This window comes from Lontra canadensis, unplaced genomic scaffold, assembly GCF_010015895.1.
Source record: "Lontra canadensis isolate GAN:19392208 unplaced genomic scaffold, GSC_riverotter_1.0 scaffold36, whole genome shotgun sequence".
Lineage (NCBI taxonomy): Eukaryota > Metazoa > Chordata > Mammalia > Carnivora > Mustelidae > Lontra > Lontra canadensis.
The window spans coordinates 8,079,827-8,098,912 of record NW_022631030.1 but is presented as its reverse complement, the minus strand read 5'-3'; the positions used below and the strand labels follow the sequence as shown (position 1 = coordinate 8,098,912).

General features: G+C 39.2%; 1 protein-coding gene and 1 non-coding gene across 2 annotated transcripts; both read left to right on the top strand.

Annotated features, from left to right (window-relative positions):
* The first annotated feature begins 2,379 nt into the window (after window positions 1-2,379).
* On the top strand, window positions 2,380-3,321 carry LOC116874355 (olfactory receptor 6M1). Its single transcript, XM_032869018.1, has one exon. It carries the CDS (start codon window positions 2,380-2,382, stop codon window positions 3,319-3,321), a length of 942 nt encoding a protein of 313 aa, XP_032724909.1.
* A 549-nt stretch (window positions 3,322-3,870) lies between these two features.
* LOC116874413 lies at window positions 3,871-3,972 on the top strand. Its single transcript, XR_004383988.1, has one exon. It is a non-coding gene; the product is annotated as a U6 spliceosomal RNA (small nuclear RNA).
* Window positions 3,973-19,086: the final 15,114 nt, after the last annotated feature.

The following is a 19,086-nucleotide window of genomic DNA, read 5'->3' as shown; positions in this document are numbered from 1 at the left end:
TTGAACAGCCTCATGGAAATAATAAAACACACACACAAAACAGACTCTCAGTGCCTCAGACAGAAAGTTCACGTGAGATTTCACTTGCTATTACACTGGTATCAGTATTCATGATTAGCCACTTCTGTGCGATGATTTATAGAAACATTTGAGAGCTTGTATGAGTTTGAGCACATACACACATCCATAATATCATCACCACAATTAAGGAGACAGACACACGCCAGACCTCCCAGAGTTTCCTTCACACAATCACTTGTAAGGGTCATATACTGTCTGATTCCATCGATGGCCCCGTGAGAAAGTCAGCCGGTTGTTTAGTGTTGGTTAACTTAGATGATCAACATTTCCTTCCTGTATAGATAATGACTGAGTAAATATTCTTGCACATAAATCACATAAAACTCATCAAATTGTGCCTATTAAATATGGGCTGTTCTTCGCTGTTGTTTTTTAAGATTTTATTTTTAAGTAATCTCTACGTGCAAGATGGGGCTTAAACTCATGACCCCGAGATCAGCAGTCCCATGCTCCACCAAATGAGCCAACCAGGGACCCCATGTGATGTTCTTTGTGTATCAATTGTACCTCGAAAAAGCTGATATTAAAAAATGAGTGTGCAGCGTTCTAGTAATTGACATGGAAGGATGATGATTATTATTAAAAAAAAAAAAGAAAAAGAAGAAAAGCCCGTTACAAAATAGTATGTCAGCCTCATTTATTTTAGATACATATGTAAGTAATTTAATTTTGAAATGGCATGGAAATACATTCACCAAAATATATAACAGGTTTGCTTACAGAATGTAATTTTCTTTTTTTGCATTTGCATATTCAAATTCTTTCCACTGAAAAATGTGTGGTTTTTTGTGGGGTTTTTTTGGTAATGGGAAACACTTAAAAAATGGAATAGGAAGGCAAAATTTTTATCTTAGTAAAGGAGTATGAGGGGAGGTGGGCAAAAGGAAAAAGAGGGGAATAACCTCTAACTTATTTGTTAAGGAGGTGCTCAGTAAAATCTAGACAAAGAGAGCATGGGCGTTAGAGCATGGGTGCTTTTAACCAAAAATGAGGATACCGGTTTCAGAGAACATTTCTCAGATACTGGGATAAAGAACAACTAGATGATCTTGATGTAGTTTTATTATTTCAACTAATCAAGTAAATAAAGTGAGCTACATTATCTCTATTTTACCTCCTGTGTATAATCTGTACCTCTTTGATTTTATCACACTGTCTAGTGTCCCCTTAAATAATCAGCCAGAAATAAATCAGACAAAGACAAATATCGTACAATTTTACTTATGTGTGGAATCTAAAAAACAAAACAAATGAACAAAATAACAGGATTGTAAATACAGACAACAAGCTGGTGGTTGTCAGAGGGGAGGAGGTAGGAAAATGGGATTAAGAGGGCTAAACTTCTAGTCATAAAATATATAGGTGACAGAGATGAAAAGTATAGTATACGGAATATAATCAATAATACTGCAGTAACGTATGGTGTCCCATGGTAGCTATACTTATCGTGATGAAACCAAGTAATGCATAGAATTATTGGATGAATATGTTGTACACCTGAAACGTTATATGTTCATTATACTTCAATAAAAAAATAATCAGCCAGATATGTGATGTATAGCTTACATACTTCACAGAATTTGGAGAAGGTAGGTTGTGGACCCAGGGTGTAACCTAAATATAAGATACTCACTATGCCCTTTTGATGTGTCATCTAAAGTGATTAGCAGGAGCCATGAACCATTGTTCCTTTCAGATACTTCCGGTCTGTTTCCATAGATCTATATATGCAAGGAAAAGACTTTCAAAGTTGAGACTCTGGAGATCACCAAATATGGGAAAAAAGAAATCAACCTTTATCTCTTGTGGCAGGTCACCAATGTCAACTGCTCAAGTGAAAGAAAATTTGTTATAGAAAAGGCCAGAAAGTATTTAAAAGAATTTCCCTCTCAATGACTGTAAACTTCAAAAAAAAAAAAATAGTTCTTGTTAAAGTGTGAGTCAGTACTTTATAGCACATTTTTAACCTGGAAAACGAAGCTGGGTGCACTGAAGAGAAGAGAAATTTCATTTAATGAGAATGAATAGAATTTTATCAGAGGAAGGAAGCTGAGAGGATTTTTTAAACCATTCTTCTCTCTTCATTTTATGGAAAAAGTTGTGTCTAAATGGTATTTTCATTTTCCCAAGGATGCCCAATAATGATCTTCCAATCGAGGGCTAAGCCCTTGACCCATCTCCCAATGGAAGACATGCTCCACAACACATTTTCTACAGATATTTATAAACGTACCTCCTAGGCTGATTTTCTTTTTCTTGTTTTTTAAGGGAGACCATGCCTACTGTGTAGCCACAGCCATGGGAAATTGGAGCACAGTGACTGAATTCACCCTGATCGCCTTTCCTGCTCTCCTAGAGCTTCGAATCTTCCTCTTTGTGGTTCTTTTGCCGACTTACACATTAACGGTCACAGGAAACATTATTATCATCTTCCTAACATGGACCAATAATCGTCTGCAAACCCCAATGTACATTTTCCTCAGTAATTTGTCCTGTTTAGATATTTTATACACCACGGTTGTCACTCCAAAGTTGCTAGCCTGCCTCCTAGGAGAGAAGAAGACCATACCTTTTGTTGGCTGCATCACTCAAACATATTTCTACTTCTTTCTGGGGACAGTGGAGTTTATCCTCTTGGCGGTGATGTCCTTTGACCGCTATGTGGCCATCTGTAACCCCTTGCACTATACCATCATCATGAACAGCAGGGTCTGTCTCCTGCTGGTCCTGGGCTGCTGGGTGGGTGCCTTCCTGTCCGTGCTGGTACCAACCATTGTGGTGACAAGGCTACCTTACTGTAAAAAAGAAATTAATCATTTTTTCTGTGACATTGCCCCTCTTCTGCAGGTGGCCTGTGTAGATACGCACCTCATTGAGCAGATCAACTTTCTCCTATCTGCCCTTGTCATTCTGAGCTCTCTGACATTCACGACTGGGTCCTACACCTATATCATCTCTACCATCCTGTGCATCCCCTCAGCCCAAGGCCGTCGAAAAGCTTTTTCTACCTGCGCTTCTCACATCACGGTTGTGTCCATTGCCTATGGGAGCAACATCTTTGTGTACGTGAGACCCAATCAGAACTATTCCCCGGATTTTGACAAGGTAGCTGCTGTTCTCATTACAGTGGTGACCCCTCTTCTGAACCCTTTTATTTATAGCTTGAGAAATGAAAAGGTGAAAGAAGTGTTGAGAGAGACAATGAACAGAGTCATGTCCTTGATACTTAGGAAAACTTGACATTAGTGTTCATTATATCACACAACATTTTTTATCTTCAGCACATTCATTCTGCATCAATATACTGCCAGGTGAACATTTCAGAAACCTGAGACTGTGTCAACAGAATGAGCAATGGCCACACCAAACTGAAGGACATTCTGCTTACATCTAGGGGAAAAAAAAAATCTAACCCACCAACCCTTGTATATTCATGGCTTTAAATCATGAGACATCACCTAAATAATATCCAGAGGTTTCCAAATCCAGTCTTGGCTCCATCGGTTTATTTTCCAGGTGACTTTGACCATGTCACAACTCATCTGAGCCTTGATGTCGCCATCTCTAAATGAAATAATAGATAATAGTGTATCACAACTCGTAGCAAGACATGTGAAGTTAGAGCATTTTAATTTCTTGGGTTAGGCACTCTTGAAAATTTCAAGAGATTCGGTTTTCACCTTTTGTTCCATTTACCTAGATCGAGTAAATATGATGTGCGAAGTGAGGGGAAAAGAGGTAAGTGAGACTAGGACGCCATCAAGCTTCTGGCTATAAACCTGAGTGAGTGCTCTCTTCGGCAGGACATACACTAAAGTTAAAACAATGCAAAGAAGATCACCTTTCCTGCACAAGGAAAATATGCAAATCTGTGAAGCACTCCGTATCATTTGGCGGCAGATGATAACTAGACTTATCATGGGGACCATTTCATAAAGTCTAAAAATATGAAATCACTACGATGTATACGTGAAAATAACTTGTATATCATTTACACTTCAATTTAAAAAAGAAGGTGTGCCTGGGTGGCTCAGTGGGCTAAGCCTCTGCCTTCGGCTCAGGTCATGATCTCAGGGTCCTGGGATCGAGCCCCGCATCGGGCTCTCTGCTCAGTGGGGAGCCTGCTTCTCCCTCTCTCTGCCTGCCTCTCTGGCTACTTGTGATCTCTCTCTCTCTGTCGAATAAATAAATAAAATCTTAAAAAAAAAAAAGAAGGAAAGAAAGAAAACCTGAGTGAAAAATGGAGATATTTGCTAGGAAAAGGAACATAAGAAGGGCAGGTCGTGAGTGACTTTGGTAAAATGTTTAATACAATTTTGGGGGTGAAAGCCAAAATAAAGTAAGGAGAATAGCCTACATGTATAAAGAAACAGAATATAAATATAGTCAACACTTTCAAGAAGGTTAGCTGAGACAATAAACAGTATGGTAATATAAAGTTAACATGGGTTAGAAAATATTATTTTCTGACAGGAGATGTGTTTGCTTTTCTATTTTCTGACAGGAGATGTGTTTGCTTTTTAAAATATTGATTAGAGGAGTATAGTCGTGGCCTTAGGCTGAGGCAATCAGTGAATGACTGATATGATGGGTTACCAGAAACTGTCAAAGGTAAGGACATCAAGAACCTGAGGAAAAGGATAGTTACTGGCAAAAGTTTGTGTTGCATGCTGACAAATAGGAATAGATGGATACAGAATGGAAGCTATAGCAACCAGGTGAGAATTGTCACAGTCCTTTTTGATGGATGGCCCAAAGTGAACACGAAGAAGAGATAGAAAAATGGCCAAAGAAAAAGTATAATTTTTAATAATGTGTGCAGAATACAGCAAATGAACCAGGTCCATCAGTAAGTAATATAATGTGTAATTATATTTCCAAGGAAATTACTCATTCTTCCATTTGCCAAGTATTGTTTGGTGCCTATAATGTACCAATAAGCATAAGAGACAAAACTTCTGCCCCCACTGGATATAAATTACAATAGGGGGAGATATACAGTAAGAAACTGATCCAGAAAAATTATAGAAAATGTACATGGTGACAAAAATTATGGAGAAAAATAAGGCAGGGAAGGGGAATAAAAGGTTTTGGGATAGAGTTTTGATTTTAAACAAGGTGGTTAAGAAAGCCTTTTCTGAGAAGATGACCTTCGAATAGATGGAAAGGATCTGAGAGTATGAGCCATGCGGGTATTTGGAAAAACAGGATGACATTATATTAGAGCAAAGATCTTAAACCATGGTAAGAGAGAGAGAAGCAAGCCCTCGTGCTCTAGCAAGTGGCCACTGAGCGTGGAGACCATCTGACAACCTCTGCGGCCAAGGACCAGTGTGGGCACCAAGATGGGAACTCCAGGGGCACCTGGGTGGCTCAGTGGGTTAAGCCTCTGCCTTTGGCTCAGGTCATGATCTCAGGGTTCTGGGATCGAGCCCCGCATCAGGCTCTCTGCTCGGCAGGGAGCCTGCTTCCTCCTCTCTCTCTGCCTGCCTGTCTACCTACTTGTGATCTCTGTCTGTCAAATAAATAAATAAATAAATAAATAAATCTTTAAAAAAAAAAAAAATGGGAACTCCATTCATCAGCGCACTGCACTGGAACTAAAAACCAAAGCAGCAGAAAGGCTATACTAATCCCATATTGCCAAGAAACTGGTACCTTAAAGCAATAAATATTGACAATATGTAAGAAAATTTATTCTTCAGGAGCACCTGGGTGGCTCAGTCGGTTAAACATCTGCCTTCAGATCAGGTCATGATCCTGGAGTCTTGCAATCGAGCCCCACATTGGGCTCCCTGCTCAGCAGGGACTCTGCTTTTCCCTCTGCCTGTTGCTCCCCCTGCTCATGTTGTCTCTCTCTCTCTCTCTCTCTCTCTCTCTCAAATAAATAAAATCTTAAAAAAAAAAAAAGAAAATTTATTCTTCAGCACAACCATACCTGATTTACCCATAGTGTTGTTCTGATTTCTTTTGATGGATTCCCGTCATTACAAGTTTGAAGTTAAAGACTTTTGTTTAAGATTTTATGTATTTATTTGAGAGAGAGAGCCTGAATAGAGGGAAGGGAGGGTGGTTAAAAATTTCAAGCACACTCTGTGCTGGACACAGAGCCCAACGCAGGGCTCCATCTCAGGACCCTGAGATCATGACCTGAACCAAAAACCAAGAGTCCAATGCTTAACTGACTGAGTCACCTAGGCACCCCCTAGCCTTTTTTTTTTTTCTTTTTTTTAAGAAACATCTTCAATAAGGATCAAATGGTTTTGTTGTTTAGGACACTGATTCTAAAATTCTGGTTCCCAAACCAGTAGCATAAGCCTCATCAGGGAACATGATAGAAGTGAAAATTCTCAGGCATCACCCCAGACCCACTGTATCTGAAACACTGGAGGTAAGCCCAGTGTTCTAACAAGCTTTCCAGGTGATACTGAAGTCAGTCAACATTTGAGAACCATGGGCTAAGAGAGGGCCAGGCAGGTGACCAGTTACCCAGACTCTTATTATCATTGCTATTGCTCATGAAGAGCCTTGATTAAATATTGCCAGGAAATTTGGCTTAAAATGTACTTGGTATCTAAATTTTTAAAAAATCATATACCACAGTAATTTTGTTTACAAATTTTTATTTAAATTCTAGTTAGTTAACATATAGTGTAATATTGGTTTCAGGAGTAGAATTTAGTGATTCAACACAGTATTACGAATATAATTACCATTATTCTCATGATAGGTAGGTACTTAATCGTATCTGCTAATTTATTGGGATTGAATGAATGACAAAAATTAAGTTTGTTTCTGTTGTGGAGAAGTATTTTCCTGGAGTACTAGAGATAACTACATAAGTACTTAGCCTTTTTTTTTTTTTTTAAGTACTTTGCTTTTAAGTCCTGGGCACCTGGCAATGAAATAAGAACATCTCTCTCTCTCTCTCTCTCTCTCTCTCTCTCAAGATTTTATTTATTTTTGCAAGACAGAGCAGGTAGCACAAGTGGGGAGAGAGGCAGAGGGAGAGGGAGAAGCAGTCTCCCTGCTGAGCAGCAAGCCAGATGCAAGACTTGATCCCAGGACCCAGGATCATGACCTGAGCCAAAAGCAGGTGCTTAACTGACTGAGCCACTCAGGTGCCCCAGGGAGGACGTTCAAAACAAAGTTCCCAGCAGTTGTATCAAAGGCCAAATTTACAGGTCCTTTTCTACAGTCATTTAAATTGTCTGTGATCTCAATATCTCTGGTTTTCTCTGCCTCTAAAAAAGAAAAGAAAAGCTTTAGTTTGCTCGTAGGTTTCATCACCGTTGTGTACATGATGATCATTTTTCCTCAGAGCTCATTCCTCAGTCAAGTGTTCATTCATACAAGATCTGTTGAGGGCACATTCTGAATCAGTATAGAGCCCAGTGTCTGGATGTAGGTCTTCATTCTGACATCTGGTTCCAGTATGATTTGGGGCCAATCCCTTCATCTCTCTGTACCTGTTTCCATTATCTATAAAATAAATTTCATAATAGTTTTCATGCTGTAGTATTATTGTAAATAAACTTGAAAACACTTGTATCACTGAATCAATATTAGCTATCCTCTTTGGGACTCTGTATAAAATTCTATGTGAGGTGATAAAGAGAAAAAGAAACAGAATATGAGTTCTACTCCTGAGTAATTCATATTTTAATTTGACAGAAAATTACATAAAGGAAAATATTATGAATGATCCAGTCTGAAAATAAAAGAATTAATACTTCCAATTTGGGACAAGGAGGAGTAACAGAGATTTTTAACCTTTTGACTTAAACAACTAGAAAATGCAAAAGTGTGTAGAGCAATGATTTTCACACACTGAAGAACAAACAGTGGAGGATTGTGATCGCTGCAAGGTGGGGAAAAAAGTGGGCCCTACAACTGCCCCAGCGTGCAACCTGAGTGCGGTTTCTAGGCTGCAGCGTGGGGCCAGAACTCTCAGCCAGAGGCTGGCAGGGTTCCTGAATTGAGCAGACAGAGACCAGAGTTTGGGGAGGTGGATGACTTGTGTTTGTAGAGAAGACAACCAGAGATAAGGAACAGACACAGAAAGACAACTCTGGAGACAGGCAGAAGGATGCCCTGGAGATTTTGGTTGAATACAAATTTAAGCATCCATCCAAAAAAAAACAAAAAACAAAAAAACACTTACCTGAAGGTGTGAAAGGATCCATGAGAAATAAATAGGCCAAATAAAATTTTGTGACCACCTAGGGATGGACACAGTTGTGTTCCCAGCAGCCAGAGTGAAAATTGAAAACACGTGAGACATAAGATAAAGTAATAGGGATAAATTAACCCAAAAGCAAAAGCAAACGTAGCTTTTTCTTGAAAAAGGTTTAAAACAAGATTTGAAAACATTAACCTCGACCACATGTGCCTAGGAGGACAATGTTAAAAGAATTCAACCTTAAAAGAATTCAGCCAATTCCATGACTTAACAAAGTAAAATACACAGCACCCAAAGAAAAATGTGTAGGCAAGGAAGTAGGATATTGTGATGTATAACTAGAAGGAGAATCATCAACGGAAACAGACCCAGAAATTGCAGGAATTACCAAGCAAATATTTAAGCAGCAACTGTAAATACATTCCATGTGCCTGAGAATGTAGAATGTAAAATGATTTAATGATGAAATCATTAAATGATTAAAATTAAAAATGATTAAAAACATTTATCATCTCAAATGGTGGTCACCATCATAACCATCCCCTCTCTCCTGCACTTTCCAAAATCTTTGTATCATTTTGTCATATTAACAACCATTATTCTTAGACAGAGTTGGCCATGATGATACCATGTTCTCAAGGTATTCAACAAAGAGCTTTGTAGGAAACATTCTTTTTCCTGAAATGGAATATGCATGGCCTGTAGACAAAATGCCCATAAAAAGGGTTTCCAGTAGTTCTTGTAGCCTTTCTCTTGCATGCAGGATTACAGGTAGGAGTTTGGACCCAATTTCCTCTTGACCTCACCAGTCTGTGAACACAAAGCAGGTCATAATAAAATTCCGAACATCACTGGCGCTTGCCCTTCTCACCCAGACACGGGCCACAGGCTCTCACTCTCCTATGCGATGACTACCACGTGTTGCTTGGAATCCCCAAGTGATATTTCATGTGTAGTTATGAACTGTCACTTAATATGATCAGGCCCTGACTGCCCTTTGCTGATTTATACCATCTTTGAAGCGGCTTGAAAGCACAACTTTCTCATGGTCATTACAGACTACTTACTCCCTCTGAAAAAAAGTGGATCTAAGGGACAAAAAAACTTTCAATGTCTTTCAGTGATCCTAAAGTAGCAGACCACGGAGGTGTTAGATATGCTGTTCTGTGCTCTGACGTAATCTGCTATAGTTCAGGACACTAAGCCATATCCCCAACGGAAGTGAGGAGAATCCCCATTATCTTACTTTACCACCTGGGCACAGAGGTAAGATGGCATGTGCCGTCCCTGTACCTCAAAGAGCCCTTCACTTTCTTCCTTCAGCCCCTCTGTTTATAAGGTTTAAAAAAGAATCCACATGGCTTGGGCAGATAATCAATATCTGAATAGATGGCATGTCCGCTTCCCCACCCTGGTGCTACCCGTATGTGTCCACCATCTCCAGCGAAAACCCTCATATAAATTGACTCGGAATTTCTTTACCCACCAGTGTGTCACAAATTCTTAGCCTCCATCTGGGACCCCTGAGGCACGTAAGTCAGACAGAATTCAAACACAGTGTATTTGAGTATCAGACATGACTTTGGGGTTTTTTGTTTTGTTTTTCAGTGTTCCAAAATTCATTGTTTATGTACCACACCCAGTGCTCCATGCAATACGTGCCCTCCGTAATACCCACCACCAGGTTCACCCAACCCCCCACCCCCCTCCCCTCCGAAACCCTCAGTTTGTTTCTCAGAGTCCACAGTCTCTCATGATTTGTCTTCCCCTCTGATTTCCTCCAGCTCACTTCTCCTCTCCATTTCCCCAATGTCCTATGTGTTATTCCTTATGCTCCACAAGTAAGTGAAACCATATGATAATTGACTCTCTCTGCTTGACTTTATTTCACTCAGCATAATCTCTTCCAGTCCTGTCCATGTTGATTCAAAAGTTGGGTATTCATCCTTTCTGATGGAGGCATAATACTCCATTGTATATATGGACCATATCTTCTTTATCCATTCGTCTGTTGAAAGGCATCTTGGTTCTTTCCACAGTTGGGCGATTGTGGCCATTGCTGCTATGAACATTGGGGTACGGATGGCCCTTCTTTTCACTATGTCTGTATCTTTGGGGTAAATACCCAGTAGTGCAATTGCAGGGTCATAGAGAAGCTCTATTTTTAATTTCTTAAGGAATTTCCACACTGTTTTTCCAAAGCGGCTGCACCAACTTGCATTCCCACCAACAGTGTAAGAGGGTTCCCCTTGCTCCATATCCTCTCCAACACTTGTTGCTTACTGTCTTGTTAATTTTGGCCATTCTAACTGGTGTAAGGTGGTATCTGTATTTGGTCTTGATTTGAATCTCCCATATGGCTAATGATGATGAACATTTTTTCATGTGTCTGTTAGCTATTTGTATGTCTTCTTTGGAGAAGTGTCTGTTCATGACTTCTGCCCATTTTTTGACATGATTATCTGTTTTGTTGACTTTGTAAGAATGCTCACATCCCTTCCAATTCATGCAACGGTCCTTTGACCAAACTGAAGAAACAACTAGAACAGTGTTGTGTGTGCATGGTATTACCCTACATGAAACAGAGACAGGGAAGAGAAAGATACTAACATTCCCGGAGATGGAGTGTTCAAGAATGCCTTAGAAGTTTGAAAGTGATTAACATATATTAGAAAAACTCTCTAGATACTGTTACATTTATAAACTTAACCCCCAGTTTTTAATACAATCAAACAGAAAAAGAAAGATTCAATAATAATCTTAGTGACAACCAATAATCCATGAAAATCCATTCTCTTAACTGACTAGAATTTAAATACAGCCAAAAAAAAAAAAGAAGAAGAAAAAGGAAATCCATCCTCTTAATTTAGTAATTTACCAGGTATAGACCTAACTGATGGAAATTTTATGCTCTGCCTTTTAAATACCTAATCACATTTTTGCTTGTTTTTATAGTTAAATACCATAAGGAAGTTCTTGATCTTGGGGTTAAATTTGAAAATTAAGTTTCATTAGTAACACACTCCAACCACAAGGGGGAGTGCAAGTCACACCTGACACCTGTCACACACAGACACACACACACACACACACGAAACCCCCAGGCAATTTACCTTCTGTGGGAGGAGGAGTAATTAACAAGTTCACTGAATTGCACTGTTCCAGGGGATCACTGCTTACATTGTACACTATGACATATTTCCAAATTCAGGATTTATTACAGCCTGAGTGTTTTGGTGCTTTAGATGTGATCAGTGAATCAGTTAAAATGTTTAAGAATCCTGGGAATCCTTTTTCGTGTATACATGGCTGAGGTATATATGTGCAAGTATATATGGTGCAATAAGACAGACCTGGGGTCTCCTACTGCTGAAGACAGGCTGCCCTTCCCCATTATAATTCCCACATTAAGCTATTATTGGTAAAGGGCAGAAGGGTATGATCTCTTCCTTAACTGAAGGCCTGTGGCTCTAGGTCTTACAGACAATCCTTCTTTTTTCCCCTTGGTGTACTGTCCCTTGGATCCTTTCTCTGCTTCTTTTCGTTCTTTAATCTTTCAATGTTTTGGAATATTTATTTTTTTTAAAGATTTTATTTATGTATTTGACAGACTGATCACAAGTAGGCAGAGAGGCAGACGGGGGGCGGGAAGCAGGCTCCCTGCCGAGCAGAGAGCCCAACGTGGGGCTCGATCCCAGGACCCTGAGACCATGACCGGAGCTGAAGGCAGGGGCTTTCACCCACTGAGCCACTCAGGCGCCCCTTGGAATATTTATTTTTTGTAAACAAAGTATTTCTCTTTGAAAACTCATATCCAAAAAATAATCTAATAAAAACGTAAAATTTTATTTATTTATTTATTTGACAGAGAGAGACACAATAAGAGAATACAAGCAGGGGAAGTGGGAGAGGGAGAAGCAGGCTCCTCACAGAGCAAGGATCCTGATACGGGGCTAGATCCCAGGACCCTGGGATCATGACCTGACCTGAAGGCAGACACTTAACGATGGAGCCACCCAGGTGCCTCTGAAAAACCTTTAGATTTTGGTTGTGTTTTGTTCAAAATAAACCAGCAATATTCAACCAAACTTTTAACAAATGTAGTGCCAAAGAGTTTCATGTTTTAAGGTGTTAGGAAATAGCAATTATTGAAAATGGAGCTTTCAAACATTAAGGCATTGAAATGTTTATGTACTCAAGCAAGGGAAGAATTGAACAAACTATAAAATTAAAACTCCAATGGTGTACAATACTTAATTTTGAAATTCTTTTAATAGTTTAGGATAATATTAGTTTGTTTGGGGGGAACAAATGTCTATAATTAAATCTATGTAGTCTTGGAAAATAGGAACACTTTTAAAATTTAAATTGCCCTTCACAAATTTTATATTAATTTTTACTGCCAAGTACTGTTTACAGAAGCTACTTCTGACTTAAAAAGTACTCCAGAAAGAGTATACTAGGCCCTTCAAGATATAATCTCAGAAAACAAAGACAGACTGACAGATAATATTAAGTATGTTGTGATAGATTGCATTACTTTAAGAGCAATTTTATTATTATTATTATTGCAGCAAGAATAGTTCACATGAGATCTACCCTCTTAGCAAAATTTTAAATGTTCAACTCAGGATTGTAATCTATAAGCACAATTTTGTACAGTGGATCTCTAACACTTATATATCTTACATAACTCAAACTTGATCTTGGAATAGCAACTACACCCAGCCCTGGAAACCACCATTCCACTCTGTTTCTATCAATTTGACTGTTTTAGATTTTTCATATAACTGAAATCATGCAGTATTTGTCCTTCTGCAACTGGCTTATTTCAAAATGGACTTCAAGTCCACCCATGTTGTCATATATGGCGGGACTTCCTTCGTTTTCAAGGCTGACTAACATTTCATTGAAGGTACACAGCACCTTTTTCGTTATCCATTCATCGACCAATGGACTTGTGGGTTGTTTCCATGTCTTGGCTATTGTGAATGGAGCTGCAATGAAGAGGAGAGTTTAGGGGAGGAAAATGTTCTCTTCTCCTATTCCAAGTTCTTTGCCTGGTCTAATAATTAAATTGGTGTAAGACAGATTGACAGAAAAAAAATTAACTCCAAATATACTGAAGCCACACAAAGACAGAGAGGTTCTCTGATAATCAGGCAAATGAGGTTTGTAGGCTACCCTGAGTTAGAGACGAGGTTTAGGGGTCTGCAACTTCAAAGGGAAGACAATTCACAGGAAAATGGCAAGAACAAGTGTTTGGTAAACAAACGTTAGTCATGCCAGGGGGAGAAGTTTTCTTATGTAAAAAAAAAAAAAAAAAAATAGAAAGTGATAGCTCTGTGTGGGCTCCCTATCTAATTTCTTGTAGGCAATTAAAGAGAAGGTAAAAAGCTCTTCTTGGTCTATTGGACCTTGATTGTCCTCAGCTAAAACTACTCGGCATGCCAAAGTGGAACATTCTGGGGTGCTTGCTCTAAACTCCATCAGAGTGCAGCAATCCTAATTCAAGATTCTGGTTTCAAATATTTTGGATATATACCCGGAAGTGGGATCTCTGGATCATACAGTAGCTCTATTTTTAATTTTTTGAGGGACCTCCATATTCTTTTCCAGAACGGCTGCACAATTTTATATCTCATCCGTGGTGTCCCCGCGTCCCAGCTTCTTCACCTTCTTGCCAACACTTCCTGTCTTTTGTTTTCTTATAATACCCATTCAAACAGGGGTGAGGTTATATCTCATTAGGGTTTTGATCTGCATTTCCCCGATGGTTAGTAATGTGAGCATCTTTTCATATACCTATTGGCCATTTTCATGCCATCTGTGGAGAAATGTTTATTCAGTTCTCTTGCCCACTTTAATCTGTTACTTGGGGAGCTTTTTTGCTACTGAAATGTAGGAGTTCCTTATATATTTTCGGATATATTCTCTTATTAGATATAGGGTTTGCAAATTTTTCTGCCATTCTGTTTACTGCCTTTTCACTCTGTTGATTTTTTCTTCTGCTGTGCAGAAGCTTCTCGGTTTGATGTAGTTTCACTTGTTTATTTTTGTCTTTATCATCTATGCTTTTGGAGTCACGTCCCAGAAACCATTGCCAGCCCCACATCATGAAGTTTAACTCCTAGGTTTTCTACTAGCAGCTTGACAGTTTCAGGTCTTATGTTGAAATCTTTAATCCATTTTGAGCTGATTTTTGTGTGTGGCGTGAATCCAATTTCGGTCTTTTGCATGTGGATATCCAATTTTCCCAACATCGTTTGCTAAAAAGACTGTCCCTTTTTCCCCATTGTGCATTCTTGTGCTCTTTTATCAATTTTCAGTTGAGTATATATGTAGGGTCTATTTATGGGCTTCCTATTTTGTTTGTTAAAAAAAAGACGACAGGCCCAAAATGGAGTCACTCAGACCAAGTCACCAAAGTGGGGCTTAATATCTAACCTAGCTGGCAGTTTCAACCTCCCCCAGAAATGTAGTTTTAACTGATCAGTCAGGAATTTTCTGGTCAGCACCAAAGAGGCAATCAGTGACTTGGGCCTCTCCATCCCCCAAAGGCAGATGGGGTAATCAGCATGATAAGATCTACTACTCCTTCCCTTAAAGGAAAATGGTCTTGCCTGAAATAGCCCTTTCTATTCCCTCTGCTAATTATCCCACCCTGTTTCTGTCTTTAAAATCCTTCTATTTTGTACAGCTCCTTGGAATTTTTCCTGATTACTAGATGTGATGCTGCCTGATTCATGAATCACTTGATAAAGCCAATTAAATATTCAACTTACCAGAAGTTTGTTTTTTAACATGTTCTGTGGGACTCTATGCCTGTTTTTATGCCAGTGCCATATTTGCCAGATTTGATTACTGTGGCTTTGTAGTACAGTTTAAAATCAAGAAATGTGAAGTTTCCAGATTGGTTCTTTCTGAAGATTTCTTTAGCTATCCTGGGGTCTTTTGCGGTTCCATATAAATTTTAGGATTTTTTTTTCTATTTCCTTAAAAAAAAATACCATTAAGACTTTGATAGGGATTACATTGAATCTGTAGATCACTTTGGGTAGGATGGACACCAACAATAGTAAGTCTTCCAATCCATGAACATAAATGTCTTTCCATTTACTTGCGCCTTCTTTAATTTCTTTCATCAGTGATTTACTGTTTTCACTGTACAAGTGTCTCATCTCCTGGGTTAAGTTTATCCCTGAGTATTCTATTCTTTTTCGTACTATTTTAAGTGGGATTATGTATTTAATTTTCTTGATAGTTTATTGTTAATGAATAGAAATGCAACTGGTTTTTGTATGTTGGCTCCTGAATATGCTTCTTTATGCCATCAAAGTGGGACGATATCAATGACCAATATCAGAGTGTGACCCTGAGGTAAACTGAAGCTCCTTTTAGTCATGGATCCACCTCTTCAAACAGACAGAAGTCTTGGCATAACTCACATCAAGGAAATACATTGAGATTGGGCTCCAAGGCTAGTAACAAAGAACATAGTCCTTTTCTTGGCCTTATCCTCTAGGCACGCATAGGAGAAGCTGCAGCTGCTCTACACAGCTTGTCACAAAATTGAGAATATGGTATCATGGGTCCCAGCCATTTCTCTTTCTATTAATTTCTACCATAGACACAAACCTTATTTGAGAGAAATGTATTGAGCAAACATGAGAATTAAAGTTTTTATTACTTACAGATTGTATTTTGGATAACAGAAATCAATAATGAAGACTTTAGGGATACAGTTTATAGTAGTTGGCTTTTGAAAAATTCAATAACTTATGCAGCAATTTACTTCCAACTTACAGGCTAGAAGGGTCCTGGTGTTAGAGCAGAGGCAGGTTCACAGAACAGAGGACTCCAATTTAATTTAACAAAGAATAACTTCTTTTAAGAATTTATTCATTTATTTGTCAGAGAGAGAGTATGAGCCAGTTGGGGGGAGGGGCAAGGACAGAGGGAGAGAGAGAAACAGACTCCCCGCTGAGCAGGGAGCATGACGTGGCGCTCCATCCCAGGATCCCAGGATCATGATCTGAGCAGAAAGCAGATGCTTACTCTACTGAGCCATCCAGGTGCCCCAACAAAGAATAATTTTTTTAAGAAAGCGAGGAACAGAAGTCTCCTCTATCAGGTGTGACAAGGAGGTCATGAATGAGCCAGTTCCACAAACTCATAAAAGTATTCTCAGTTCCACAAATATTATTAAGGCATTAGAGACATAAACTTGCAACTGGGGCCTGGGTCACATGGCATATTGATAGAAAGCCCAAGTGCACTCTCTGTTCTTCATGCATGAGAACATACAGCAAACACACTATGCCAGAAGGCCACTGGCAGGAGGAACACACAGCTGTCTCCTACATATGGACCAACACTGGCTTGAAAAAAAAGAGCAGCTGACAGGAACAGCTGAGGCTTACGACAAACTGGCACAGACTAGAGAAGTGAAAACCTGACCAGGGATGAACTCTGTGAAACCTGGAAATGACAGACTCCACAGTGGTTTAGAAATTACCCTTGGATGAGAATCAGATATTCTGGGTTTCAGTCGGGGTCCAGCCACAAACTAGATCAGTAGCTTCATGGAAGTCACTGAATTTCTGAGTTGCTTCAATGATAAAAGGTGTGGTTGTGGTTTGTAGGATATCAGGCCTTCGCCCAAATCTGTAACAGCGCTTCTCAAACTTTAATATGCATACGCGTTACCTGAAGAACTTGTGAAAAACATAGATTCTAAGACTAGATCTGAAGTGAGCTCAATCTTTTGCATATCCAATAAGCTCCCATGATACGCAATGCTATTTCTTTGCAAGCATGCTCTGTGTAGGAAGGCACTAGAGTTTACTGGTTCAATATTCCTAGGCAGGATCAATCAATAAGGGAACACTAAGTGTCTAATTGCCCCTTTCAAATGAAGAGATGAAGAACGAGAGTAAGTGGAAGAGAGATTAGGCCAGGAAATTTGACAAGGACCAAAGCACAATCCCAAACCATTAAGAACTGAAACCAGGGCTTACCATGCAAGTAGGTGTTCAATAGTTGTGTCAAATATCAAAAGATAGGAGGGTTGCTCAGATCTTTTGTGTCAGCAAGAAACAGCGGCCCTAGGGGAATTTCATTTGTTGTGTGGGTTATGGCACTGGTGGTTAAAAAATAGTTGTAAAAGTATTCCCCCAATTGGTCGTGTGTATATTAAATTTTCCATATACACAGTGGAATATTACTCAGCCATCAGAAAGGATGAATAGCCGACTTTTGCATCAACATGGACTGGACTGGAGGAGATTATGCTGAGTGAAATAAGTCAAACAGAGAAAGTCAATATCATATGGTTTCACTTATTTGTGAAACATAAGGAATAGCATGGAGAACATTAGGAGAAGGAAGGGAAAAATGAAAGGGGACAAATCAGAGTGGGAGATGAACCATGAGAGACTATGGACTCCAGGAAACAAAATGAGGATTTTAGAAGGAAGGGGATGGGGGATGGGTGAGCCTGGTGATGGGTATTAAGGAGGGCACGGATTGCATGGAGCACTGGGTGTTCTACACAAACAATGAATCATGGAACCCTACATCAAAAACTAATGATGTACGGTATGGTGACTAACATAACATAATTTTTTAAAAAGAATGAAAAATAAACTTCCCATTAAAAAAAAAATCTTAGTTTTGAGATAACTCAAATGTATCAATTCTTTGAGTTATAATTCATGACTTTGAACTTTGATCAAAACCAAAGCACCCACCCCAGATGACAAAGTCATTGTCCTACATCTTCTTCTTTGTAGTTTTGTTTTGTTTTATTTTAGAGAGCACAGGCAAGAGCAGGGGTGGTGGGGGAGGGGCAGAAGGAAAGGGAGAGAGAATCTTAAGCTCCACACCCAGCACAGAACCTGACTCTGGGCTCTATCTCACCACCCTGAGATCATGACCTAAGCCAAAATGAAGAGTCAGACGCCCAACAAACTGAGCCACCCAGGCGCCCCTCTTCTTTACACTTGGTTTGTTTTATTTTTTTCACATTGAGAACTTTAATCTGTCTGGAATCTTCCTTTTCATGAGATGTTTTATACAGAACAGTTTTCATTTTCTCTTTTGTTTTTTTTACCTCATAAGCCTTCTCTACTAGAGATCCCCTGCCCATCAATTCTGGGAAGTGTCTCTAATTTCCCCAAATATGACTTCTCTATTTATTTGTCTTTCCTGCTGAAACTCCTCTGTATCTCTTAGCTTTAAAAAAAAAAAAAAATGTTCTATTTTGTCCTTCTTTCCTGTTGCCCTCTAGAGAGTCCTCCAATGTGAGCTTCCAACTCAGTAGTGGTTCTTCAGTTTTATCCCTGCCACAATTTATCATGTTATTTTAATTATTACATTTTATGTAATAACATTTCCTATTTGGCTCTTGTTTGTGACTTCCTGTTCCTTTTTTCTTTCTCTAGTATATTCCCTTATCTCCTTGAATGTTCTTATTTTGCATATTTAAATTCCATTCTACCAGTAATGCTACTTCAGGTGGTAGGTGATGTTTGTTTTGTCTTTTTTTTTGGGGGGGGGGGTCCTATTGTTTGCCTGTCAACCCATGTACCTTGGGAGAAGCCAAACGCTCTTTGTGGTAATGCATGTTGGTAAGGAGCCAAAGGCCATGTACTTGTCTGCATCAATCTGATTAATGTAAGACAGTAATCTGCAAACTATGGCCCATGGGCCAAATTGGACCCATTGCCCATTTTTATAAATACAGTTTATTGGAGCACAGAAACTGCCATTTGTTTACACAGCCTATGGCTGTGTGAGCACCACAGGGACAAAGTTGGGTA